The 27166-nt window shown below is 37.6% G+C and overlaps 1 protein-coding gene across 4 annotated transcripts in view; it reads left to right on the plus strand.

The window, feature by feature from the left end:
- PARD3B (par-3 family cell polarity regulator beta) overlaps positions 1 to 27166 on the plus strand; it is a 394458-nt gene that overhangs the window by 224637 nt on the left and 142655 nt on the right. For 3 of the 4 annotated variants that reach the window (XM_041472994.1, XM_041472995.1, XM_041472997.1), the window contains one exon: positions 3664 to 3708. The exons of the other annotated variant lie outside the window; for it this stretch is intronic. In XM_041472994.1, the coding sequence (XP_041328928.1) occupies positions 3664 to 3708 (45 nt within the window). The remainder of the gene's footprint in view (positions 1 to 3663; positions 3709 to 27166) is intronic. 4 annotated transcript variants of the gene reach the window in all.

Consider the following 27166-nt stretch of genomic DNA (forward strand, 5'->3'; position numbering starts at 1 on the left):
TAACTCTTTGATTTAGGGAAAAAGAATGCAATGGTTCAGCAATTGAACTGGGCAGAAGGAGGGAAATTGGTTATGACAATTGGAAGCAGCATTGATTTGTGCTTCTCTAAACCACATTTTGGAACTCGATTGTTAGCCTGTGTGTAAGCCTGGACTGGATTTGATGCAAACTTCGAGAAGTACAGAAGGTTGTTGTGTACTAAACCACTGGAAGTCATGCAATTCAAATGAATGGCTACCTTGGCTACCTAGAGCATGGCACAGAAATGGCAGTCAAAACACTTATGCAGAAGGACACAAAGGCACATTGGGTGGCACAAAGGCATATTGTTTACTGTTGCTAAACAATAACATCTATTTTCTTGAAGCAAAGCAGCACTCCAGAGTATTACCTTAGGAAATACTAAAAAACTCATGATGTAAAGAGATGGAATTTCTTACTCTCTATAGTGATTGTTGATATAGTTTTTTTTGAAAAAAAGTATCAATTATTAGCTATCAGCTGGGCAGATTTGTTTGGTTTAGTAATATTCCTTCTTTCGTAATCTGTGGTCTTGCTAGGCCCCCAAATGTCCATGTTTTTATTAAGTAGCTGCAGAACTTCTTTCATCTTTTATTTCAGCAATTACTTTGAGTACTGACAGTGAATTCATAACTGGCTTCTGTGGTGAAAATGTGGTTCCTAAATAATAGATGTAACTTAAAAAGAGCTGGCGTGATTTCCATGGACAAACATTAATTACTTCATGAACTAACAAATCCCTGGGGTTCCAGGGACATTTCAAAATGTGAAGTATTTGATTCACAAGTAAAGGAGAAGTTTCTTGGTTGTGAATCTATTTATTCTTTTGTCTGAATCCTTCCCAGGTTTTTGTTTGAGTTTTTTCTTTGGAGTCCCAAATTAGGTGGTTTCTGTATTTTGAGATGTTATGCATTTAATAATTCTAGCTCAAGAATATGCAGTAATTCTAGTGTCTTCATAAAAATTTTTACTTGTGCATTCCCAAGTGTGATCTTCTTGAGCTGAAATATTTCAGTTATTTGCCAAGTAATTACTTTCTGATGTTGCAATATAAAAATAATTGTAATTCTTTTTACTTGAGTTTTAAGAGTAGGTGGTATTTTTTTTTTTCTTGTTTAAAATCTTTCAGGTGGTTTTCTACAAAGACAGACCAAAACTAGTGGAATCTTGGGAAAGAAATTTCCTCTTACTTCTTGCCTTTTTTCAAGAACTAGAGAAAGACTTTTTTTTTTTTTTTTTTTAATGTGCAAACACATAACTGAATGTGTTCACATCAATTGTGAGCAATGTGCAAAGAAGTGTTTTCAAATGATACTTTGTGGAACAGCATGTCCCATGTACTTTCTGAGTGAAATCTTTAGTTAGAAAGTTTTCAACCTTGGCATACAAAGTATTTATCTTCTGTTAGCCTTTTTCTGTTTTTGTTGGGTTTTTTTCCTGTGGTCTTCTCCTTATTTCCAGAGGAAACAAGGGAAGCAATGGGGTTCTTATCCAATGGACTTTTCTGGGCTACTTCTGTTCAGTCTAATGAAAGATGGCCAGCCTAAAAGGCCCTGCCTAAGCATAATAACCCATGAAATGAAAACAACCCTGTGGATGTGCGCACGTCTTTTGCTCAAAGTTTGATATAGAACTTTAATATTTGCATTTCCCAGGATTTGTGCATGTGTGTGCTTAAACTCATAATGCTAACCCTGTATTTTGGTAAGATTATTTTTCATTTTTTAATCATTTTATTCTTCTTTTTTTCCCTCCAGTATTAAAATCCAATTTTTGTGTGAGAAGCTGGTGTGTAAAGTATGATTAAGTTAAATGGATTTATCCCTTTTAATAATGTAAAACTTAGTTTCAGGCAAACCAAGTCATCAGCATAGCTTTAAAAAAAATACTGCGAACCTTGGGTTTTGTCTTTTTTTTAAAGTTCTTATGTACTGTAACATTACCTGCTTTAAGTAATTATCATACATTATACTGGTTGCCACTAGTGACTGCTATAATTAAGGCTGTGAATCCATTTCCATTATAATCCCTTGTTTTCACGCAATCACAACTTGTCAAAACACTAACCTTTAGGACCAAAGTTTTCCACAGCTGTTTTGCTTAGAGAGAAATTTAGGAGGGAGCAGGAAAAGGAGTTTGAACTATCCTCGTGGTAAATACTTGTCCAGTCATTTTGCATTATAGGCTCAAACTGCATAGCAAGGAGTTCGATAGTTTATCATTTCCAGGGACAAAAAAAAAAGTTGAAAGTTGAAAGATCAAGTACTTGAGTTTTGGTCGCACTTCTAATTTTGACTAGTCTCATTGCCATTTTGTTTAGCAGAATCTACATCTCTAATTTTGCTGCAAGCAAAATTAGTCTTCCTTTATTAGCACCTACATCCCATAAAAACCATACACTATGTCAATTTGCTGATAATCAGGAGGCAAGTAGGTCACAGAAGTAGAGAAGAGATACAGTGGTCATTTGTGGATTCATGACTCCAGTTGTGAATCCCAGTCCTGAATCTGATGTTGATTTTTGAGGGTAAAAGCTTACCTAAATGTGAAATGGGGAGGTAATATAAGAAAATATTTACTGTGATTATTTTCCCAGTTACTCCTGAATGAGAGTAACCACTGTACTGCTGTTTCCTAGGTAGAAAATAACAGGTTCTGGTATGATGGCAGCTAACCCTCTGTGTAAACTTTTTGTAGTGACCGCTGTACAGAGCTTGTTTTAGTTTACATTTCTGGAATTCTTGGTATGACTTGACAATTTATTTTATCATATAAAGAGATTATGTTTTAAGGTGAGTTATAAGGGAGTGCTTGGGCAGGCAGAGTTGAAGGATAAGCTTTCAACCCTAACATTCATTTCCTGTTCTTGTTTTATCATCCCTAACATTACATTTACTGCTGTTTCTTTGCATGGAATTCATTTTAAGAAATAGTGATTGGTTTTTCCCCTCAGCCCTCCAGGAGAGTATTTTAATTAGTTTCTTGAGATATATGACAATAAACTGAAGTTACTGAACAGAACTTCCAATTCCTGTTACATTCAGAATTTGGTCCTCCACTACTGTCTGCAAACTGTTGTTACTGCGAGCATCTTTCTTTATAAGATGTTGTGAAATACTACAAAGTAACAATTTATAGACAAAAAAAATATAAAATACAAAAAAATGCATAAGCCTTTAAAACTATCGGGGTTTGGGAGACCTTATTATCTGCAGAGGTCCTGTGAGTCGGTGAGACGTCTTGCAGATGGGAAGCTTTCCACATCTGGATTCTTTTTACAATTAAGTCTTTGATCTGATAATGTTACAACTCTCCTATGCCCTGTGATTTGTCTGGCAAGATGACTTATTTACAAGTGCAATTGCTTTTCTGACAACTCAGTTTTGAGTGTGTAAATTTTGAGGTCCTGATCTGTAATCCACAAGGACTGCTGGTAGACCTTTTATTGGTTTCAGAGGGCTTTGATTCAGCTATTTGGACTTTGAAGCACCCCATGTGGATTAGGTAAATAAAGGCTTTTTTTCAGATTATTATAATTTAAAGATTCAGGATACTGTGTCTGAAATAATTTGACAGTGTTTCAAAGGCTTGTGAATTTAAATAACTTTCTGATCCTTGTGTCTTTTCTTTTATTTCTCCAGTGGCAGATGAAAGCAAAGTTGGTTTGTTGGCCGGACACAAATCGGGTAAGCTGTCCTCCTATTTTGGAGAAAAAGTCAGCAACTTGAAAGTAGTATGAGCAGTAAATGAAATCAGCTTCCACAAACTGTGGTGACAAAGACACTTGCAAATTGAGGCATTACTTTGTGAGCACTGACTGCAAGTTGAATGATGATGAATTAGGGGTTGCTCTTAGCCAGGCAGTGTATATAGGCAAGTCATTCTCAGGAAGAACTGTAACTTTATTTTTCAGTACAGGTGTGTTGTAAATTCAAGAAAATGCAGTTTCAAATAAGTAGAAGTGCATTCTTATGAACTGTAGAGACTTAAACAATACACGCTTTGAGAAATACAAGTATTTCTTTGCTTTTTCTTCTTGCTCAGAGTTACACTTCCATTACCAGGAATACTGAAGACAAAGCTAAAAAAATGTACACAGTGAAAACAAAAATGTTACAGCTTCTCCTTTTGTTGTATTTGTGCAGGAGAAAAAATTTGTTTTTTCTGAAACTTTTCAGGTGATAATAATAAAAAGCATTAATCCATAGTGCTGCAATTATGCTACCTGCTTAGTAAATAAGTTCTACCAACATACCATGGCATTGTACATCTTGCAGCTGTTGTTTTAAAAAAACTTCTAAGGCAATGTCACGTAAGATTGTAATTTTTCATGAGCTGTGGGTAAGCTGACATGAGAAACCTTAAACTTCCTGGAAAACTTCAGCTATTCAGCAGTATCTTCTGATGTTAGAAAATCCTGAAGTTTCAGACTGCCCCTTTGTAGCACATTGTACACTGCCCATTCCCACTCCACGGATAGGTCTAAGAAGCTGAATTCATGCAAAAGGAGGTCAGCTGTGAGATTCCTGATTGTTTATGGTATTCTTTCTCTGTACAGCTGGGTGTCCTTCTTTAGTTCTCTGGTGTGGATTTTCCTTATCTGCAGACCTTTTCCTGAACTTAGTAGACAAATTCTTTTTAAATTTTTTTGGCATCTTTCCTAAGCCTGTGAAGTTCTTGGATTCTCTTTCTGAATCAGGGAATAGTTCATATGTCTTGTAATATTATCACTCCTGGGAAGAAAAAAATTCTTTCAACTTTCTCTTTTGGGAATGTGAAAGCTTCAAAGAAATGATCTTGTCAACTCAAAGAAGCTGAGGGTGTTGCCCTTGGGCTTTTCCCTGTTCAGAAAAATTACTACAAAAGTTGCAACATCATGCAGTTTACCAAAGATCAATGGCATTCACTGCTATCAAAGAATATTGAGGGGTAAAATTATAGCTCTTTGGCAGTCAATTGTTTTAGGTACATTAAGCTTTATAATATAATTTTTAGTAGCATTTGATCTTTCTTCTGCACACTTCTGCAGATTCTTCAAAACTGACTTTGAAAAGTTTTCTGTTTGAAGACACCTACAAATTTTATATGAACATGTGGACCTATGTTTATTGAATTTTGACTTGTTTGCTTTACTTATTCCTCACAGATCTCTTACATATACTTAAGGTCTTTTTTCATAAACTAAAATCAGTGGCCAACAACCCATGGAATAGATACAAAGATTCCTTAAGTTGTTTCTTTTTTTCCCTGTATGAGTAAAATAATTTAGCTAACTTCTGAGACAGTTGATGTGTAAATTATTTTTATTGGTCCTATCCTCTTTAAATAATGTTTCAATACCATTGAAAAACATTTCTCCTGCTCTCTGTGTTCCATTTCCTAACGCTTCATAAAGGAAAATCAAGCTGCAATTTTGATTTCCACATTTTTCCATTCAAAGATTTAATTTCAAGGTCTGTTCAAGAACATGGTGTTCTTTTTCTCTGGTCCCTTTTTACTCTATGCTTTCTGAAAATATATGTCATATGTGTAATTGTCTGGCATTTAGTCCCACCACAGAACTTCTGTTTTCACATCATTCATTGTGCTGCCTTCCTGTAGGTACCTTAAGAATGTTAAAAGGAGACATTGCAGCTTCTTGTGCTGCAAGCAAACCACAGTTTCTCATTACAGAATGGAGAGTTTCCATCCTATTCTAGACTTCAGGAAACTAAACGTATTTCTCTACAGAATTAATTATCACCTACTAACAATCAATGCAATTATCCTATCTCTCCTTCAACATGACTTGTTCTGTAAAATACACAGCTGAGTAATTCTCTCTAGGGAAATATCCTTTATATTTCTTCTGGGGCAGTGGCTCTTCAAGCATTTAGTCTCAGCTCTTGGAACAGCTACTTTATTCCTCACATATTACATGTTACTGAGCAGCAGCAGCAGCAGGAGTTAGAGGCGTGCATTAATTTCAAAAAGTGTTATCACAATTCTCTATAAGACTGAGGCATTAGAAGGATCTGTAGCTCTAGCCCCATCTGTTGTTTTGTATGTTGCACCCGCAAGCAGTAGTTCCTTTCCCCCCCACCACCCTACTTAAAGAGTAGATTTGGTTTTTAGAAGTATGTCTGGACATATCCTGAGCTTGTAAGCATGTTCTGTGGAAAGGTGGCTGGAGCTTTGTTCCAAATACATACATGACCCTTACAGAAATCTACCTGTGAATTCTGGTTCTCATACCTGGCCTGTATTTCATCCTACTGGATGGAAGACCCCTGCTGTGCTTGCAGGTGTTCTTTGTATTGAAAAGACTAAGAATACTATTGAAAATGTTTTCCACAATGCCATCAGCAAAAGCAATGGAGTGCTGTATTGATGCAGCCGCCTGGTCCTTTTCTGGAAAAACAACCAACAGATTTCAGAGTGCATGAGTGTGTGTGTGTAAGACAACTTCTCTGAATCCTCTAGGAAAGAATTTGTCCTCTGTAACCTTCCTGCCTTCCTGGTGCTCAGCAATGGTATGCCAATACCAATGACGAGAATGAGAAGCAGACAAGTGGTGCCTCTGTTGTAAAGCAGAGAAGATCCTTGAAAATTCACAAAGATGAAAAATAAAAGAAGCTTTAGCTTAGTTTTTCATAAACTCCTAGCTTTTTGTAAAAGCAATTCTAGGACAGTTAAGAGAATATCCTTTATAAAGAAGGGCAAGAATTGCATATCAAATATAACCTGATTTATATCAAATAATGAAATTGAGTACTGAATTTTTTGCAACTATTTTTTTTTTCTAAAATTCATTTTTGTGCTCTGATTTACTGCTCAGAACACTTTTTAGTATGTATTGACTGTCTGCGGAGGTCTCTGCTGACACAGCTCTTTCAGATGATGCAGTGCTGGAGAAAAGCTGATGAGTCTTTCTTTATGAGCTCTGACATATTAATTAGCAAAATGGTCAAAAAGCTTTCCTATTTTTATTTTAATGTCACTAGACCATGCTTTTGGCTGGGGTTGTGTTTCAAGACAGTTTTGAAACAAGATGAGTAAGATCTTATTTTCTTCCTGGCTGCTATGTGAGAAACATGTGCCTGGGCTATGGCTTAGTACCAGCAAGTGAGTGCTAGTGGATAGTTGTGTTACCAAGCTGAATTTGAATTAATGCTATGTGGTTAAACCACAGCATATGGCAAGAGATAGGGTTAGGACTTGAGTAGGAAAAGGCCCATTGGGATAGCTGAAGGATGCTTCTGGTCTAGCTCTGCCCTTTACTGTTAATTTTGCTGCCAATGTAGCTCCCACATGGCTGTTCAGCCTGTAGGTAGGGTTGCTGTTCTGGGAAAGAAGGCCTGGAGAGGCAGCTGTGCAGCTAAATCCTGCAAGGGCAGCCTGTCCTGGGGCCTGAGTGCCATCCCAGCTGTACTGCCTCATGTGTGGTGACTGAGTTGTGGTTAAACTGCAATTCAGATGCAAAGTGGAGGTAGTTTGGAATAATTTAGGTTAAAGGTCTTGGTGTATTTCTGCATGCTTTAATGCTAGGATGTATTCTGCATTAAGGGCATTTTACTTAGTTTTTGTTAAAGCTAAGTGTGAGCTATTGGAACACCAGGAAAATCCAGTGGTTTATGCATAAGAGGCTTCCTTTTAATCAAGGAATCTGGTGGGGGATAATAGTGGATTTAGAAAAGACTACAGAAAGCTTAGTGCATGCTGCTGGGCTTGTTTGAGGTTGGTGCCATTATAGCAAGTTTCATTTGCAGGTAACAATTATGTCGAAGAAGTGGATAGGGAAGTGCTGTTCTCCTCTCCTTATGCCAGACTTCATAATTTTATTAAATAAGCCTTCTTGCTGCTGTAGATGTCATTAAAGCTCACCTTTTCAAGGGGAGCATTGGGTTTAGTACTGAGTTCATAAGGATTTATACAGTAACTTGGTCCACAGTAGAAAAGACTCATGTAAATGGCTGAGCTGCCTGACATATGCCCTGTCCAAACAGGGGCCTTGCTACTGACTGAAAGTGTGTATCATATGGAATCGGACCCATCCCTTTGCATTTCTGAGAGAAGAAAAGGTTGATTTTAGTTCATTTTATTTCTCTGTGAAAATAAGAATGTAATACTTGGCTGCTTCAATTATTCTTGCAAATGTGAAGAGGATTTGTCTACTTCACAGTCTGCAGTATACCTCAGCAACAGCAGTGTAGCCTGACCTGTGTGTCTTGGCATGGATACTGGGTATAAGCAAACTGTGGTGTCGCTGGAAGCTGTGCAATGTGATTTTTTCCCTGCATTCAGCCCATGTGATGCTGGGTGCCATTTCAATGTGACTGGCACAAAAACAAACACAAGTACCTTTCTACGATGCTTCAGTTCACTGTTACCCACAAGTTGTGCCTCTGTAAGCTTTGAATCATTAAGCTGTGGGTTATGTTTGATGTTTTATTGTGGGGAATGTTTTTGCAAGATTTTTCACTTTCCCTGTTATATTCAGTTGGGCATCTCTCCTGAATGATTATATTCTTGTGGCAGTGTTGTTGTTCATGTTATTATCATCATCATCATCAACTTTGATTATGATTCTTCAAGCCAAATGTTGCTTTGAACTTACAGTTCCAAAAAAATTCTCATCTGAGAATATGTATCAGTTCACGCAGCTGAGAAGCAAAAAGTAAGGTTCCTTTTTTTCCTGCAGGTCACTTATGGAGTGAATGTTTTCTCCTTTATTTATGTCTGGCAAAGTACAAAGTCAAAGATGTTACATTGAATGTGTTATATTGTTGGTGTTTAAAACAATTTCTAGTCCAAAAATTAAGACACTCAGCTTTTGTTGAATCCCTTGCTGCTGTGGTTTTTTTCTTTTCTTCAAGCACAACTTGTTTAGTGAACCTAGGAGGATACATTAGCTTTCTTAATGCAAATATGACTTTGTTACCCTTTCAAAATGGACTTAATTTTTAAAACATGTATAATAGTGTTATATATTATGTTATATGTTTTTGTAACTATTGTCATTGGTTAGAGCTGGGAAGGAATGGGGAGGCTTGATTAATGTTACCAGTTGCACAAAAATTGTATATATTTGTGCATGAGAAGTTTCCTTTGTGACTGACTCAGGAAAGGGAGGTTTGGACACTTACAGTTCTAAGTTTCAAACCATTATTCTAAATTAACAGAACTTACTGTATTGTTGAATTTTAGTAAAAAGCAGTCTGTAAGTCAAAATCTCTTCTGAATGTCAGTCTGGGGGTCTTTACAGTCCCCCATGCTTGCCAGGTCTATGTGGCTGATAAACAGCTCTCAGATAATGTGGTTAGATGGTTCTCCTCTGTGGAAGGAAACAGCCACTCATTTTAACTCTTGAGAATATAATTTTATACTCCCAGTAACTCACCAGCTGTAACTGTTGCTTCAATAGCTTTTTTTCCTTTTTTTTTTAAGACTTTATTAGCTGTGTGATGATGATTTGTTGGGACCCCTTTTTTGTTAGGTCTTCAGAAAGTTATCTGTAGATAAAAATCCCTCACTTGAGGGTGATGTTTGATGTTACGACGTTGATCTAAAAGCTTGCTGCTGCTGAATAAAGCAGTCTTGGGCACCATGGCTCCTATCTGCAGCTGCCCAGTTTCCATTATTCCATTCTTTATTCCAGTCCCACAGCTTAGCTGGTGAGATGGTTAAGAGAACTAAACCAGCCAAAAATTCAAACAAGAAGGACAAAAATGAATAGTGTTGAGATTATCTCCTTGAAACACCCATTTGAGAGACAAGCTTACTTGCCAGTAGAAGGGAAACTCAGCAAGTGGATGGATGTGAGAATTGTGAGACAGCTGTCTACTAAATCACTGTATCTACCATGTCAAATGATACCCTTATTAAATTCAAATGCCAAACTTGCATTGATTTTTAAAAAAAAAAGTTTAACACTGTTTTACTTGCCATGAATAAAACCACTTTCTCAGTGGCAGGACCAGGGAATAAAAAGTGGCAGTAAACCTCTGCAAACTGAACAAGAGCATCCCTGCTGTCTCATCCTTAGAATGTAAGAATCTTTTCTAAATTCACTTGTTCACTTTGATTTTATGAATGCTTTGTGTTCTGTGACTCTTAGTGTGCTTTGTATTAAGATAGGACAGAGCAGTGCCCGTTGATCTTTCTTTGAATTACAGTTATTAAAGTGAATAGATCTGATCTGCTGAGAACAATAACAGGCTTGCAGGAGAAACCTGGTTTCCCTCCGTGTACTTGTGTGGGATTTAGGATCTAGAGCAAGACTGAATTTAGACCCAACAAGAGTGCAGATGCAAATCCAAGGGTCTCTAATTGAGTTTTTACAAAATAGCATGTTGACTGAATATCTTCCTGTTATCCCACTATAGCCTTGTATTTATAAAGGCCAAGCCACATGTTTCTGCCCCCCTTCTCTCTATTCCAGCATTATTATTCCTGTAATTCCATGACGAGCTGTTGTGGGAAGCTAACCTAGCAGAAAAATAATTCTACAAAAAAGAATGGTATTCTTCTGGTTTAGTCAAGGGAGCAAGAAAAAAAGAAGTTCAAGAGAAGAGAAGAATGATTTTGTAACTGACATTTTTTGATCCTGGGATCAGCCTAAGCTGAAGAAGTTGACTGAGGTGGAGGGGGCAGGCAGACACATCAGAGGGAAAAAGTGTGGATGAAAGAAGATTTGCAGATCTTCAGAGGTGTCTTTGTGCTGAAGGAAAGGAAGTGGGGGAGCAAGTTTGAGTCTCTTTTGTTGTCCTGAGGACTAAACTGGAAGTGAGTTTCTGAGAGGTTTGCTTAATGGCCAGTGAAAATTGTTATTGTGTATTTTTGACTGTGTGATGTTACTTGCTCTTAATGTACTATGACTGTCTCTTAGTTTTGTTTGGGTTGCTGTGCTCTGGGGTCTGGTCTTAAGGAGTGAGAGAAGATTGAGCAGTCCTTGAAAGCAGCTGGGTCTGACAAGATGGGAGAAGCTTTCGTAAGGGCCAGATGGAGGGAACAGGCAGCTCGGACAGAAAGAACAGTTTTCCTTAAGAACCACAGGCACTAGGTTCCCTACCCTAGGTGGAGTTTCTTTCAGTCCAGATGACTGAAACACAGAAAGTTGCTGAACCACAGAACAAATGATGCTGTAAAAGCCTAAGTTAAGCAGAAACATTTATTTCACTGTGTCTCAACCAGAAAATGATCATTTTCTGTACTATGAAAGGGTAGTAAACCAACCCCTGGCTTCAACAGCAAAGCCCTTTTCATATTCTTGCTTCAAGAGCAAAAGTGCATGTACGTCTACCGAGAAGGTCTTAAAGAACTTGGACTTCTCTGTGAAGAAGGCTTGTGCCCTGAATGGGGACCAAAGTAAGACATTTCCATTTGACAAGCATGAAATAAAACTTAAAGTTCCTGCAGGTAGGAACTTTACAAAGTACTCCTGTGAATGCATAGCTAGGGAACTGCCTGCTAAAGCTGTCACATGAGTTTATTAGAGCAAGATGCCAAAGAGGGATTCTGTGTGTGAGGAATGCCTTATTTTTAAATGTAGGTAAACTTCAAGTGCATAACAGAAAGGACAGCCTTTGCCCAGAGGAGAAGGCCTGATCTGGCAGATATCCAAACTACAGTGTTCTAAAATAAACAATAGTGGTGACAGATTTGCTTCTTTTTGATCACATCTCAGTAATATGGGAATTATGTACTACTCAGTATGAATCATTGGCATCTGGGGGTTGCAAACCAACAGCCTTTTTCCCTTGGGAAATATTCTTTCCTCTAGGAGCAGAGAAAACGAATAGGAACTTTGTTTAGTGTGACTTGGGAAATTTCAAGCTCAGCAGTTCCCCAGTGCTACAGCTCCATTATGATACAGAAGTGGGAAAAGTGATTGGGAAGAAAAATTGGACACACAGGTATTTTTTCCAGTCATGCATTAATACTAATTCTACTTTTTTACTTGTTTTTTTTTTCTCCTCTTTCATTTCCTGAAGTAATTCTGGGCATATTGTTGTATTAACTGAGGCTTGGAGGTGGGTTCTGATGTTCACATTCCATAGTTGCCACTTCTCCCCTAGGTCAGTATTGCTGAATATTGCTCTGTGCAGAATTCAGTGGAGCAGGTCAAGAGAGCTTTGAAATCCCCAGAACATGTAAGCAGTGTAAAATGAAATAAAGTGTAGACGTTTAATAGTTGTGATGAATCCATCCACTCAACATAAGTCCTGCTGGTATATGAAGTAAGTGGTCATGTGTCTGTGGTAAATCCATTGTGTGCCAGCCTGCAATGGGCTGGAGGAGCAATATGCCTGCAGAGCTCTGTCTGTTGTGCACTGAAATTCCCTCTCTAGGAAACAGTGTGGTGCTGGCAGGAGTTACCAGCTGTGGGCTGTTTGGGACTTGCATTCTCTTCCTGAGACCTGGCAACATTTTTCACTGTGACTGTCTGTGCTGAGCCTGCCACATTTCTTGTCTTTGCTGAAAGTTTCTGCTGGGAGTTGGAGCTTCCTGCTGCCTTGTGTTCCAGGTTGTTTCTGACTCATATGAGCGTAGGAGAGCTTGTAAATATGGTGGATGTGTCTAGAGGAGGAGTGCAGAAATAAAGCTATCTCTGAAAGAAAAAGCAGTGTAACTGTGTCAGTGCAGAATTTCGCACAGGGTCATAGATACTGCAGTTCTCCAGATGTGATCATTAGGACAGGACATCTTGGTATCTCGGGATCCTGGAATTTCACATGCAGAAAGAATTGTTACTAAATTGTAAGTGACTGGAGATGGCAAAAACCCAAGAAGACTGGCATTAGGCCTAAGCAAAGGTTAAGCAACAGTATATTTGAAATTTGAAGAATGTAAATAAATCAATGCTTTTTATTAAAACTGTGAAGATTCAAAGGAAGGCACAGCAGCCAGCAAAGCAAGTTTAATGTTTAAAATCCTAGGGGCCTCTTGCTGTATGTTGATCTTGAAAGTAGAGAGCTTCTCTGGTGATGGTGCCGGAACAGATGGCTCATGAAAGTGCCTACATGACTGATAGTAAGCTGGTTTCCATCATGGAGCTCCTTCCGGGGCCCTAAGAAGAAAGCTGAGAACAACAAGTGAATCCATCGTGTCTCCTGCCTTTTTAGGGCTCTATGAGGCTCTTCAGTCATCAGTCCTTTAGCTGTTGACAGCCAGACTGCATCCATTTCAGAAAGCAAAACAAATTCCCTCAGTTTGTGTCTTCTGTAATCAAGGAGAAAGTGATGATGTGATTCTAACACCCCTGCGTAATATTTACCACCCTCTGCAGTTAGAACTGCAGTCACAGCCTTCCCGTCAGTCTTTTCTCTGACTACTGGTTTCATGTTCCTTTAAACAATACCTGTACTTTTTTCAAAACTTGTGGTGAATGATCTGCAGATATTCAGGAAAGACCTTCAGAGTACTAGGTGCTGAAAGCTGGCTGTGATCAGTGTTGGCAGCCACTGTGATTCTTTCAGTTGCTTGTTGCGACCGAAGAGACCAGCAGCCACTGCTGAATGCCTTGTTTTATTAATCCTTTCCCTCCAGGAGCTGTTTTTTTTTGCTGGGCATGATATTCAGTGCTGGCAGTGGGTATCCTGAAGTCACTGGTGCCAAGGAGTTAATGAATTTGGAAAACTTCCCAGATAATACATCTGGCCCTCTAACTTATATTTTGGAGCATGAAGTATGAGATGTAGAAAGAAGAGCACTGAACTAAAAGAGCTCCTGGCTGAAGAGAGGAAGGGTACACTTTTCTTTTTTTAAATTAGTCGACTAAAAGTTAAAAATTACGTAGTCCCAAAGAAGACTTAACTGTTGTGGGTTTGTTTGAGATTTTGGTTTTGTGGTTAGTTTGCTTGTTTAAATTTTTAAAATATTTTGTACACTGTGTATTTACCAGTTTCATTATCTTCTGAGGCTTGAGTATAGATAGGGAAGGATGTTTAATTCTCCACTTTGAAAGACTCTTTGCCTTCATTTTTTTATTTTGAAATCCCATCATGTTGCCATGTCAATAAAAAGGATTTTGAAGGTAATTGATATTTCTAGTCTAGCTCACTTTTGGAATAGTATCTTGTACAATGTTTGCTTCCTATAACATTTGAAATAAGCCTTTATTATATAAAATGGGTTGCTGGTGCTATTTATTAATACACATTTTTGTGTAATAAAAGATGTGCAGTGCAATATGGTTCAGAAATTAACTTTGAAGAAAAGAATTACATTGCTATTTGTATATCTCATAAAACAGCATTATTTTTAGTGGGTCTTTCAACACAGCAATGCTACTTAGCACTTACCTACAGAGCACTCCAAAAGGACCAAGAATATCATCGCTAATTAAGTGTCTGATAAGCCTAAGAGCAGAGCAGGAGAGTTTTGCTGTACATAGCAGTGACAAGCCAAATGGAAAGCATATTGTAGAAGAGTAGAAGGCACTTCCTTGAGATACCATTGACTATCAGCAGGTGCTTTCCCTTTGCCTCAGGCAGCGGCACAATGCTGCCCTTTCAAAACCTACCTTTTCTTGTGTTTACCCGTTTTTCTGCCTGATGTCTTAATAGATGACATTTTTCATTTGCTTTTATTTAGTCTTGCATGGGTGATGTAGTTTCTCATGGTTCGCATTTGGCCTACAGGTAATAAGCATAATGATTGGTGCCTTAACTCTGTGAATGCACAGAAGACCCCTGTTGACATGAGATCAAATTTATTTATGTTTGCTTTGGATTTTTAAAAGAAATTAAAATGCCTGTTCCTTCCCTCCACACCTCCCTCCCCCGGTAGTGTAACATCTGTGCTGATGCTGATCTATGTCTGATTCCTGCACTTTTTGATTATTCGCCTTCAGTTGTGAAAATTAACCTTAATCCTTCCCCCATCTTTGACTTGGTTTTCTTATCTAAAAGCAATTTTTTTGGACTGAATATCTGTCTGTGAGGAGAGCACATCTGTGACCTGCAAGGTTCACCTGCAGGTTCTGAAGGATGGGGGGGCACATGCAGGGCATAGTCAAGTCCCAGGAACTGCAGCTGCAGAGCATTTTTCAGTTGAGCTTCTCCTGTTGTAGAGTTACTCAGTTCACAGACTGAAGGGAATAGGAAAGAACCATCCATCCAGTGTGACCAGTGGGCTTAGGGCAAAGCAGAGAATTCCGTGGAGAGAGTCAGACTCTAGTTCTACAGTTTGCCCAGTTTCAAATGCTGGTTTCCTTAGAGCCGTAATAGCAGCAATACCCTGACTCTGCTGCACTGGCAGCTTAAATAGGGATTGTGGCCCTTCCAGTGCTGGGGTCAGGACCTGACGAACAAAGGAACAGAACAGAGCTAGCGCTTGGTGCTAGAGCTCTGCATCCATTACTGAAGGGTGATTGCACATACAAAGATTGCAAATAAAAACCTCTATTACCTTGCTATGGCAGTTTTCAAGTGTTTCTGTGTGGAAGGATCAGACCAGAGAATCTGGCATTGATTTGTTTGGGTCTTTCCTGTAACTACAATTTTTGTTGCTATCTGCAGTTGGCATGAATTCCTGTGTTCAAAAAAGGAGTTATATTTTTGGTTGCCAGTTGTAATGCTGCTGTTGACAAACAGAGATGTTATAAAAGAGAAATTCAATATAGTGTAGTTAATCAGATGACTCTTTTTTTATTGCTTTATAATCTTCTCAGATGCCTAATTCTGAAAGCAAAATGACAAAATTGTTTTATTGAAGCTTCTGGAGTTTAATTCCTTTTTAAAAAATAGCACAGTAGTTTAATTTTAAAGGTACCCAAAAAATGAGCATTATATGAAGGACTAAATTTTGCCAGCAGTTGCATGGAATAACTCACTGCTTATGACTAATATGTCCATCACAAAATAGCTGCAAAGAATAATTCTCAGTCTGAGTTTAGACTGAAAGAGCAAACACATTAAAGAAAAAACATACAGGAGAAAACAATTTATTGCAGTCATTCTTTTTCTGCCATTCTGTAGGAAATATGGATAATTCATTAAGTCTCAGAAGAAAACCCTTTGCTCTCCTTTACTCAGGTGTGGTTTTCTATTCTCTTTCTGTGTGCAGAGTATGGGTGTAGTGTGGAGTAGTCGCTATGTTATCACCTGTTAAGTGTCATGCGTGACACATCCCATTACAGATTCTATGAAACTGGAGCCTTTTGAAGTAAAACTTTCCATTCAAGTGTCAACTGAAGCGTGGGTTTTATTTGCTTTTTCTTTGACAGAGATTGTTCTTTTACTGTCTCCTAAAGTAACTCTGATATTTGTTTTTGTTTAGGAGAGGGAAAGGTATGAATATATAGCTAGAGCCTGGGAAGATAGGAAGCTACTAGGGAAAGTGGAGGGGAGCTAGAAAAGGGTGTTGGGAATGGGGCAAAAAGGGAGATGTGGCATGTCAGTAGGTGAGAAGATGCAGTGTGGGAAAGGGTGACATTACTGAGAGAGAGGGGGAGACCAGCTTGTGTTGATCTAGGACAGTGGGGAAGAAAAAGGTGGCAACCAGCAGTGCAGTACAGAAAACTGCCTTCTTAAGTACAAACAAAACCAGCCAAATAACAAAACCCCACAAAAACAAAACAACCAAAAAAAGTGACAATCTAAAAAACCCCACCAACACTCTACACGTAGAAAAATTTATACAAAAATTCTGTTAATTAAAAGAATATAAGTTTGAAGGCTTGGGAACCTGAATCTTCACCTTCCTGTTTCAGTTCCTTGTCACTGTGACATAGGTTGTGCATATTTGTCTTAAAATGGCATCATTAGTGTTTATTGAAAAACCTTACTATCAAGGCTTTGATAAAGAGGCATGAAGACTGTTTACTGCTGATGTCAGATATCAAAGTCTGTGCTCAGTACAGTAGAGGGGGAAGGGAATTGCTCTACATGTGGAAGAAAATACTAGACCTTTCCTGAAAGAAACTAGAGTTTTGTAAATAAAATTGTCATGATATATTTGAGACATAAAATGAAAGTCTATTAGAATGTGCACGTAGAGAGAGAAATTGGACACCTCTACTATAGCATTTTTCAAGCCTAAGCACTTTACTTTGCAATATTAATAGTACTCTTTTAAGGTCATTTTTTTGTATATGATTTTAATACATAGTCTGTTGCTTTAACTACTTTCATTAAAATTTTATGAGCCTTTTCAGAAAATCAGATGGGAAAATGCAAATAAATTATGCATTTTATTTAGTATGTAGTAGATACAGTATTACAGTATGTGTAAACAAATAAAAATTTTTATTAATATAACAAACACTGTGCTGAAAGATCCTGCTGTAGTCTATAAACCACATTGGCTATAAAGAATCACTTTGAGTTTAAGTAGCTAGTGCTGGACCAAACCTCTGGATTTGGAACAATGCAGAGTGATAGTATAAAAAGATTCATTATCTTAGCTATTATAAATAAGGGGCGGGGGGTGTCATGAATTATGAGGCACAAGATTAAATCCAAAAACCTTAAAACATTCATTTTCTGAGAGCAAGTACTTAATATTTTATAAAATCCCACAGAGTTCTCTGCTTGCTTAGTTTTTCTTTTCTTCCCCTTCTTCCCCTCCTGGCAGAGCTCACCAGTAATTTTTTAAAATTCTGACCTGAGCACTGACCAGGCAGCACAGTGCTATGTGTCAGTGATTAGCTTACCTGTCTTTTTACTGCTCTTTCACCCTCTGAGATGCCAAAGCAACAGAGAAAGTATATGTAGTAGTGAATATTATCAGTGGTGAGAGATGTGGGTATATACTTAATTTCTTCAAGCCAAGTAATGTGTTCATTTAATTTCTGTTTGATGAGAAAACCTCAGCATCACAGGAGAAAACTTCCTAGTAGCACTTGTGCAGATCAACACAACCTTGTTTTCATGGTGGTTTGGGGGGTATTTTAGGGGAGTTTTGGGGAAATTCTGGCATTCTTCTGTGTGTGTTGTACTTCGTGTCAACTCTAGATAGAGGAATCCTCTCACCTAGAGCAAAAAAAAAGGTAAAATTATCAAAATGTAGAGCAAACTCTGCTCTTGCTTGTTTGAGCAGTTTCTCACCTTGCAGGTAGCCCTGCTCATTTCAGTGTTCCTCAGACCTCAGTGACAGAGTCTGTCTGTAACAATAACTCCTTTCAGACCTTATATAACTGGGCATTAAAAGCTCCACCTTTTTCTTTCTATCTTTGATCTTGTTACAGCAAATGCTTTATGATTCAAATTTAAAAAAAAAAAAAAGGAAAATCAGGCATTTTAAGGAAGTTTTTATAGCTAAAGGGGCAGAAACAATAATTCTTCTCCAAGTTTAACGATGAGTGACGTTTACAGCACATGAAGTGTCTTCACTTGCGCTGTAATGTGCATTAGCACAACAGAGTGCCTCTTTTAGTAGTGATTTTTAGAAAAGGGAAGCCAGGAATAACTCCTGTAGTAAATAGCAACTATTAACAATCAGAAGGCGAACAATACTAGAATGACTAATACTGAAATATACTTTGCAATTAGAGCTTTCATGTGTTTGTAACCTTTAGTAAGGAATTGTTCTTAAACTTCAAACAGAATTTCTTAGTACCTTCATATAAATCAATTGCTCTGTAGTTTTCAGTTAAGCAATTTAATTGCTTAATCAGACTAAGAACCTAGTGATTAAAATTTAACAGTCATATGATATCAGGCAATATCAATATTAGTTCTTACTCAGGGTAGCTGGTTTAGATCAAACTGAATGAAATAGAAAGCGTGTTTGCAATATGCTTTAGCATGCAGGAATGTCATCTAAATCTTCTCTAGCATTAAGAGTACAGACACTGAAGAGTGACATAGCAATAAGACTGTATTAAAGCTGCCACAAAACACCAGCTCCAAATCAGAGAGTTTCTGTGCTAGAACAGCTTTGAGGGTTGTTGGATTTTTAATTATCTATGTTGAAAAAATTACCCCTTGTGTGAAGAACATCTATGCAAGAAGGGACCATTGTTTCAGAACTGACTTGAAATACAGAAATAGCAAAAACAGTTTAAGAGAACATAGCAAAATTCTGTGCAGAGATCTATAGTCTTGCCACTCAAAAGTGAACCAGTATTGCGGGAATATGGGTAGTCTTGATCAGAAATTATCAGTCTTACTAAATATTAATTCTCTTTTGAGTTGGTATAACACCAAGTGCAGTGGGATTTTGGCCCATGGTTCTGTGTGTTTTCATAATGGAGGCAATGAGGAATTGATAGAAACAGGAAGAAGCAGCATAATTTTTGGTGGTGGGGATGTTGTTCTGGACACCTTTCATCTGTAACACATGCCAGAAAGTTAACAGTCATACTGGATCAGACAAAAAGTCTGCATGACCTCTGTCCTCTTTCTGATAGTATCAAATGCTAATGCCTGATGAGAAATACAGAGGTATGACAAGTTTGTCTTCCTTTACACCAAGAGCTCTCCTTGCCTTCAGATATTCAGGGACTTAAAGATGGAAGGCAAGAATAGCTTCTTTTTAGCTGATAATCTTCAACAGTTCTTGTTTCTCTTGAGTTTTCTTACTTCCCCTTTAGCATATGTAAACTCTTAGTATCCACAACAACAGAAAAAAATTGTTCACATAAGTGTTTATCAGGGTTGTTGCTGTGAAGAGAAATGATGACTGATTTACCCATTTCTTTCTTTCACTCTTTCAGCAAGATCTGCACCCAAGTAGTAGCTTTCTCCTGGGGGACTGCTTTTTCACAGGGGGGCCAATTAAGCATATGGTATAACACTCATTACATTTTATCCTAATAGCATTAGCCTCAGTGTTTCAAAATCCGATTTTAACTTTTTGCTCTGAAGTAAATTCCATAGTATGTTTCACTTTCCAGTGTGAGGGTTGATATACTGTGAAGCTATAGAAGCAGCTCTGAAGAAGAGGCTGTCAAACTGCTCTGATTAACCATGTGCTAATATGCGTGAAGTTTTAAGAATTGTGTTATACTTTAGTGATTGATTGCCATTAGTGTATATTCAGCCACAGTATGGCTTGTTCTGCATTATCTTTTTGAGGATATGGAATGGCATGCATTATACAGATTAACCAGTTTTCCCTCTGAGTGTGGAGAAAATACTTGTCTACAGTCAAAAGACTAAAGAAGGTGAAAATATTTGATGAAAAATAGGATACAGGGCAGAATACAGATACAAGTGTTCACTCTTGATACACAAGAAAAAATTAGCATAATCATATGGATGTTCATAAATCTATGGACCCAGATGGGATCCATCCCCCGATGATGACGGACCTGGCAGATGAGCTTGCAAAGCCTCTCTCCATCATTTACCAACAGTCCTGATTCACTGGTGAGGTTCCAGATGACTGGAAGCTGGCCAATGTGACACCCATTTACAGCAAGGGTGGGAAGGAGGATGCTAGTTATTATAGGGCAGTCAGCCTAACCTCAGTACCCAGTAAGGCAATGGAACAGTTTATACTGGATGTCATCACACAGCACTTACAGTATGGCCAGGGTATCAGACCCAGCCAGCAGGGGTTCAGGAGGGGTAGGTCGTGTTTGACCAACCTGATCTCCGTTTATGACCAGGTGACCCTCCTGGTGGATGCAGGAAAGGCTGTGGCTGTTGTCTGTTTGGACTTTAGCAAGGCCCTTGACACTGTGTCCCACAGTATACTCCTGGAAATGCTAGAGAAATCTGGCAGAGCTGCTTAATATCTGTGACATTGTTCAAAACGTTTGTTCTTGATGTTTCTGAAACTGACATTTATTGTAGTTGGAGCAAAAGTTATATTCTTGATCTCAAGAATATAACTGATATTTGTTATTTATTTTAAAAGCTACTGAACTAATAACACAAGCAGTGGTTTCTAATTTTTAGATGGCCATAGCATGAACAGAGAAGTGATGTGTTTGCAAAGAAAGAAGTTTTATAGCTTTATGTTGTATGACTCTATACAGCCAAATATATTTGCCTTCCTTTGTAAGTAAACTGTGTGTAGACAATATCTGGGTTTTAGGGGTAAAGAGATATCAGTGTGCTATCCTTCAGGTATTAAAAAAAGAAAATATAAAATTCAAAATGAGATTACTATAGAAAGGAAGATATTGTTGCAAGTGATTCAAAGTATTAAATGGCAGTATGTCATCTGCAATATCATATTAGAATTTGAAAACCTTTTACTGGCGAAATCTCAAATTAGGCTAACAGGAAAAGGTTAATAAAAATACCAGTTCTTTCTATTTATTTGTGCTGTGTATCTGACAGCATTTTCTTGAGCACACATTTATGTCCTGGTTGGGTGATGATCAGCAGTAACTCCTGCTTGGCACATTAATGTCATTACTTTGACTCCATGAAGGTGCTCTGCCTAGAGGTCAGGCCCTGCTAAAGTAAACTGTCAGGCTCAAAGAAAACCAAAGCTGTGGTTAAGGATTTGCAGGTTCCCATTTCAGAAGTTAGCATTATCTAGCATATTTCAATGGATTCCATCAATATTGACCAAAAACCCAGTAAAACATCAGCAAAGGAAGAAGCCATTACTTAATGTAAGAAAAAGAAAAAAATCAAAGCACATTGCTTGGAAAGTGTGGGGATTTTTTCATATGTTAATATTTCTTAATTTTTTTTAATGCTGTAGAGCTAGAAAAAGAACACAGTAAAAAATTGCTGTAATGTGGGTGTCTTCCAAATTATTTTAACTTTTTTTTTTTTTTATTTTAACTGGACTGTACTCATCAGATGGACACACAAGATAAAAAATACCCAGGGAAATACAGTAACAAACCATTCTTGTGAACTACAGTTGGCAGAGATGCTCTTGTCTAAGAATGCACACATGATGATGTATTTAAAGGATGAAGTAATGTTTCAGAATTGCTGGTAATCTATGATGATGCATCTTTGTGCTCTTTATACTTCTAAAGCTATTAAGTTCTTTCCAGACATTTGATTCCTTGAACTAAGTGAAAACAGTGCTTTCAAAGAGTGAACAGGTTCCTCTTGAAAGGCACATCAACCCATTTGTTTCTTCTTACTCTTTTAGCAAGACCAGGGTGTAGCTGAGGGTGGTTTTCTGGATTGTTAAAATAACAAAAAGCTTTTTTTAATCTGCAGTTCACTACTTTGAGTCCACTACAGGCTGAACTTACTAACATCTGACACTCATGCTGTAACTTGGGTAAAATGAGTTATTGTTGCAGGCCTCTCTGTGGGCAGGGATGTAATGCCAAAATGCGGCACTTGCAGACTACAGTGATCAAAAGACAGATACAGGCTGACATAAGATAGCAGACAAAAGTGGAAAAGTGTTCATTTACTCCAGCTGAGGATTTGGTCACCAGACTTGAACCAGACTAAAAATTAACCTACCTATACTACTTTTGGAGTCCCTCGAGCATAGTTAGGCCTTGATCTTGGATTAAGGCTCTTGAAAATTGCAGTTGCTGTCAACTGTTCCACATGAAGATTAGAGTTCATTGTTAATTTAGGATATTTCAGTGTACTGATGCATTTTGATTGGATTGCTGTCTATTTGAAAAAAAATACCTGTTTCTTAGACAAGTTGCCTTTGTAATATCAGATTTTGAAATTTCATCCAAGAATCCAACCAGCAAGTAGCTGAAGTAGAAGAATTTGGGCACTGAGTTTTACACCTGATCCATGGCACTGTAGCAGTTTTCTGACAGACTTGATCTAGTATCTGATTATCCGATGACTGGGTTATCCTGATCTGCTCCTAGCTAGGCTCTGGTTTGTTCTTCAAGATTGTATGGGATCACTGAGCAGAATGATGTGTTTTCTGGTAATATTGAGTCCCAGCTTAGAGGAAACTTATTTTTCTAAGATATGCTGTGAGTTTGTCTGTATTAAAATGTTATTTGACTGTGCTTAGCCAAGCTGTCCTGGTTGCAGTATCACTGTGGCTGCTGCTTACCGTCCTGAAGACATTTGGAATTTTTGATCATAATTTAGGAGAGGAAGTTGAGTAATTTCTCCAGAAATGTCTGCATTGGTTGATAAGGGACACCACCAAGAAGAATTGCAATGACCCTTTCTTCTGTTCTGACACCACATTTCTGCAGTCTGGTGCCATGTTTTGTGTGTGCATGGCACATATGTGTGTGCATTACACTTCACATGTACTCTCCATTTATTGGGCTAGTGAAAGGTAACAGAGGAATGTCATTTGTACACAGGTGAGACAAATGGGTAAGAAAAGTTTGTATTGATTTGCTGTTTAAATCATATTCTGAGTTGTTCCATGCAGCAATTCTATTAGTTTTTCTAATTTGCTATTTAAACACATTGTACCAATGCAGAAATGAATATTGAAAAGATCCTAATACATAACTTGATAATTAATAGCATATTATCTTGAGAATACTGAAAATTGCTGCAGGAAAAACTAAACTTAGAGGTCTGGGGAGGTTCCCTTTTCCCTGGCGGATATTAAAAGCTAGGTGTTCATTTGTTAAACATTTAAGATTGTAACGAGTTTTCAAAAAACACAGATTTATGAAATGGTCTTTATTTAGGATATCTTTTATCCTTGTCAGTATTCTTTTTTAAATGCAACCTTTCCATTAAAATGGCACATCATGACATACCTGGCAAGGGAGCTGCAAACCTTTTACAGATGCTGAAACATATATAAAGTGTAATGCAGTAAATTGTACAGACTAGGCCTTAAAGCTAACCAGTATGGCTAAAGCAGTTTTTTGTTAGTTTTGGGAGTGTAATGGTGTAATCCAGTTGTGACTCATGTCTGTTAAAAACTCAGAGGACAGCCAGATGTTACTGGGTGTGAGTCTGTGTCTGCACTCTACAGAACAGTTTAGCAAAATCCTTTGCTGGAGCTCTTTAGAGGAAAACTCCCTTGCCATTACGTCCATGAATTAGACTTGTTTTTCATAAGGATTCAGTTTTGTGGAAGAAAGTCTTGAAAATACAAGCTTACCCAGATCCAGCAAATGTTAGAAGAACATGGAATATAGATGTGAAAAGAAACCTTTCCTTCCTAAAAGTTGCAGTGAAGGATCTGGTTCCCAGCATACTTGCACACAAAGCTTGAAAGGTTTCCTTTCAATCCATTTTGAGTTATTGGGGAATAGAGGGGGAAAAATTATTACCCAGATGGAAGAATTTTTCCCACTTTAGATATTCTGATGTAGCAAGAGGGAGCTGCATTCTTTGAGGCTTTTGTTTTTCTAAAAATAATCTTCATCTCCGTAATGAGCGCAAGTGAAGAAGTTTCAGTACAGAGGATAGTTTGAGGGAAAAAAAAAAGAAAAAAGTTGAAGCATATAAAATGAAGCTTAGTTGAAGTCCCAGTATCAGTACAACTGTGGATTCAGCTTTGAGGAATCTGTAATAAAATACTGCTATCAAATTTATAAGCATTCAAATGATCTTAAAAATCTCAGTAGGAAATATAAAGGAACCTTTGCTGAGGACTTTTCCTGAAAACCTTCATAATCCTTGCAGATTCGGCAGGGATTTTGAGTCTCAGCCATGTCAGATGTTGGATAACTCTTTCTCTTAGTTAATAGTAGGTTTGACAAAATTCTGCATATTCCCATTTAAGAGTTGGATTTTTGAAATGAACTTTCCAAAACTGTTTGAAGACCAATATTATTGAACTCATAAAGCAATTTCAAAAATATGCATGACTTTGTGAATGGCCTTTGTGTTTGTGTTTTAATAGAGAGAGATTGATTACAGGTGTATGTCCACCTTCTTTATAGGTTATCTGCTGGCAGCTTCAAGCAAAACGTGCATTAATTTCTTAAACTGAGAAGTAACTTATGCACTTTCCTTTGAAATACAAATAGATCAACAGAAGAAAATAGATTTTCATAAATTCTCCTGGAATTCAATCTATAAATCAAACCAAATGTAGAAGAGGAGTGAAAAGTGCAATTCACTACTTCTCTTGGTCTGCTTTATTTGAAAGTGCTGTAAGGAACGACTTGTTTTGCATTCCTATGCTAATAGGACACACTAATCAGTGGGAAAGGTGATTCTGGTTTTGTTCAGGGCTTATGAATTAAGGGTTATTACTGGAAATGGCTCATTTTACTCTGTACGGGCCTGAGACAGAAAGTCTGAGTCCTCTGAAGCTTTTGTAAATACGTGTTGCAGAATCTTCCCAGACTGAGATGTTTGCCTGTTTGTAGCTGGCTAATCCAGAAGTGCTTCCCTGATAAGGTTAATGCCCAGTTAATTGCTCCTAGCCTTGACACACAGTTTAATTGCTATTTGGCCAACATATGCTTGTTGCTTGCTCTGTGTAGAATTTTAGCGGATGTAGTGGTGCAAACTACAGGCTGGTGGAGGGCAAACAAAATAAATACAGTATTTTATGTTCTTTTAATTCAGGGCCAAGTGGATTTGGATGAAGTGTTTATTTAGTTTGCTGGCTGCTTCAGATGCTGTGGCATATTGATTCCTTTTATTACTAGCAGCCATTTAACCTGACCTCTCTCAGATCCAGTATTTTAAAAGCCATAAATTTTAACTTTACTTATGAGCAAGGACTGAAATGCTGTGAAAGCCTTTTTATTAGCAGAGCTTTGCCTTACTCCATGTTCATGTGTCACCCATGGCAACAATATTTAGAGCATCTTAAATTAGAGCGGCTGTTGGGCAGCTCGGTGGTGGTGGGGTTAGCAATAAAAAGAGCTCATAAATATCTCAGGCATGTAGGATTCACTGATCAAAGTGTGGGCAGGTACAAAAGCAATGCCATGATTAGCAAAAGGTATTATTTTCCTGGTTATTTTCTTAAAACTCTTTCTTTTCTTAGTCTTAATGTTCACAGATTTTTTTTTAATTGCTAGTTAAATTGTTGATATTGAAATGTATTTTCCTTTGCTGCCTTGGCTTTTTTTTTTTTTTTTTTTTTGTTTTTTTTTTTTTTTTTTTTTTTTTTTTTTACAATAATCAGCTTCCTAGTTTCATTAATCTAAATTAATTACCAAACAGCACATAAAGCAATCTTTAACATGCAGCTTATGTAAGTATTTATAAAAATGTGCCCAGGTCAAAAATTGATGCATAAAAATGATATACCACTCTTTAAATTATAAATAATATGATTGTTTCAAATTTCTTTCTGCATTCACATGTAGAGAACTCAAAAAAGCTTTAGATTAATGATATAAACACAAAGCTTAATATGAACTTGTTGCATTCTTCTAATTTGTTACTTCTGATTTAAACTAGTAATTTTATAAAATATTATTTCAGGCTTGATGACTAAGATTGAGTAATAATCCAGCAGTTTATTTCCAAGCAGGCTTAAGACTTAACAAAATAGTTCATAATCATGATTTTAATGTAAGTTTTGGCTTGCTTCCTTCTGTTCTAGTACTGAAGAAGTTTCCCCATCTGTCCCACAGATCAAAGGTAACACTCTAGATGTTAGCCTCGTACCATCAGAAGTGACTTTGTTTAAATATTAGTGCAGGGACTCTTTACTTCATGTTAAACTTTGGCCTGGGAACAAAAATGTTGGTTTAGTTTCAGAAGCATAATTTATATCAATTAGTCTCAGAAAGTGTCACATTTCCCAATCTTTTAAAGCTGGATTTAAATGTTTGACCTTTTCAGAGGGCAGGTGTGGAAGTAGAAATAAAGCAATCACAGGGCACTGGAATTTTTTTGCTACTACTCAGTTCCAGACTGATCAATTTACAAGGTGCCTGAAACCACTCGGGAATCCTGTTTTCTAAAAACTGAACATTTTCCTGTCTGCATTGGTTCTCCTATTGCAGTTTTCCTCTAGCAGGTTGTAACACCTATATCTTAAGTCAGTTTATACATAAATACCGTTGAGGAGAAAGCTCTTGCTTTGTATGAGAGAAGTAGCTTGATTTATATTGGGACCTGTTTGGAGGGCAAGTGCTTCAGTTTGCACCAGCTGGAGGGAGGGCACTAATCTGCTGGAGAAAGAGGGATTCACATGTCTAGGAAAACTGCACTGGGTGCAGAGCTTTACTGTGAACTGGAAGGTTATGTGAGAGGGTAGACTTCTGTAACCAGAAGAAGAAAAAGCATTATTTCAGCAGATAAGATCACAGGGTTTCTATGCAAAGACAGGCTTGGCTGCATTTTGTCTGACATTTAGCACTAACCTGGGAAGTGCATGTGCCCCATCACTGAGGCTTTTGCTTGAACCTCTGCCTTTGCTTCT

This window comes from Pyrgilauda ruficollis, unplaced genomic scaffold (genome assembly GCF_017590135.1).
Source record: "Pyrgilauda ruficollis isolate IOZ18807 unplaced genomic scaffold, ASM1759013v1 scaffold3, whole genome shotgun sequence".
Classification (NCBI taxonomy): domain Eukaryota; kingdom Metazoa; phylum Chordata; class Aves; order Passeriformes; family Passeridae; genus Pyrgilauda; species Pyrgilauda ruficollis.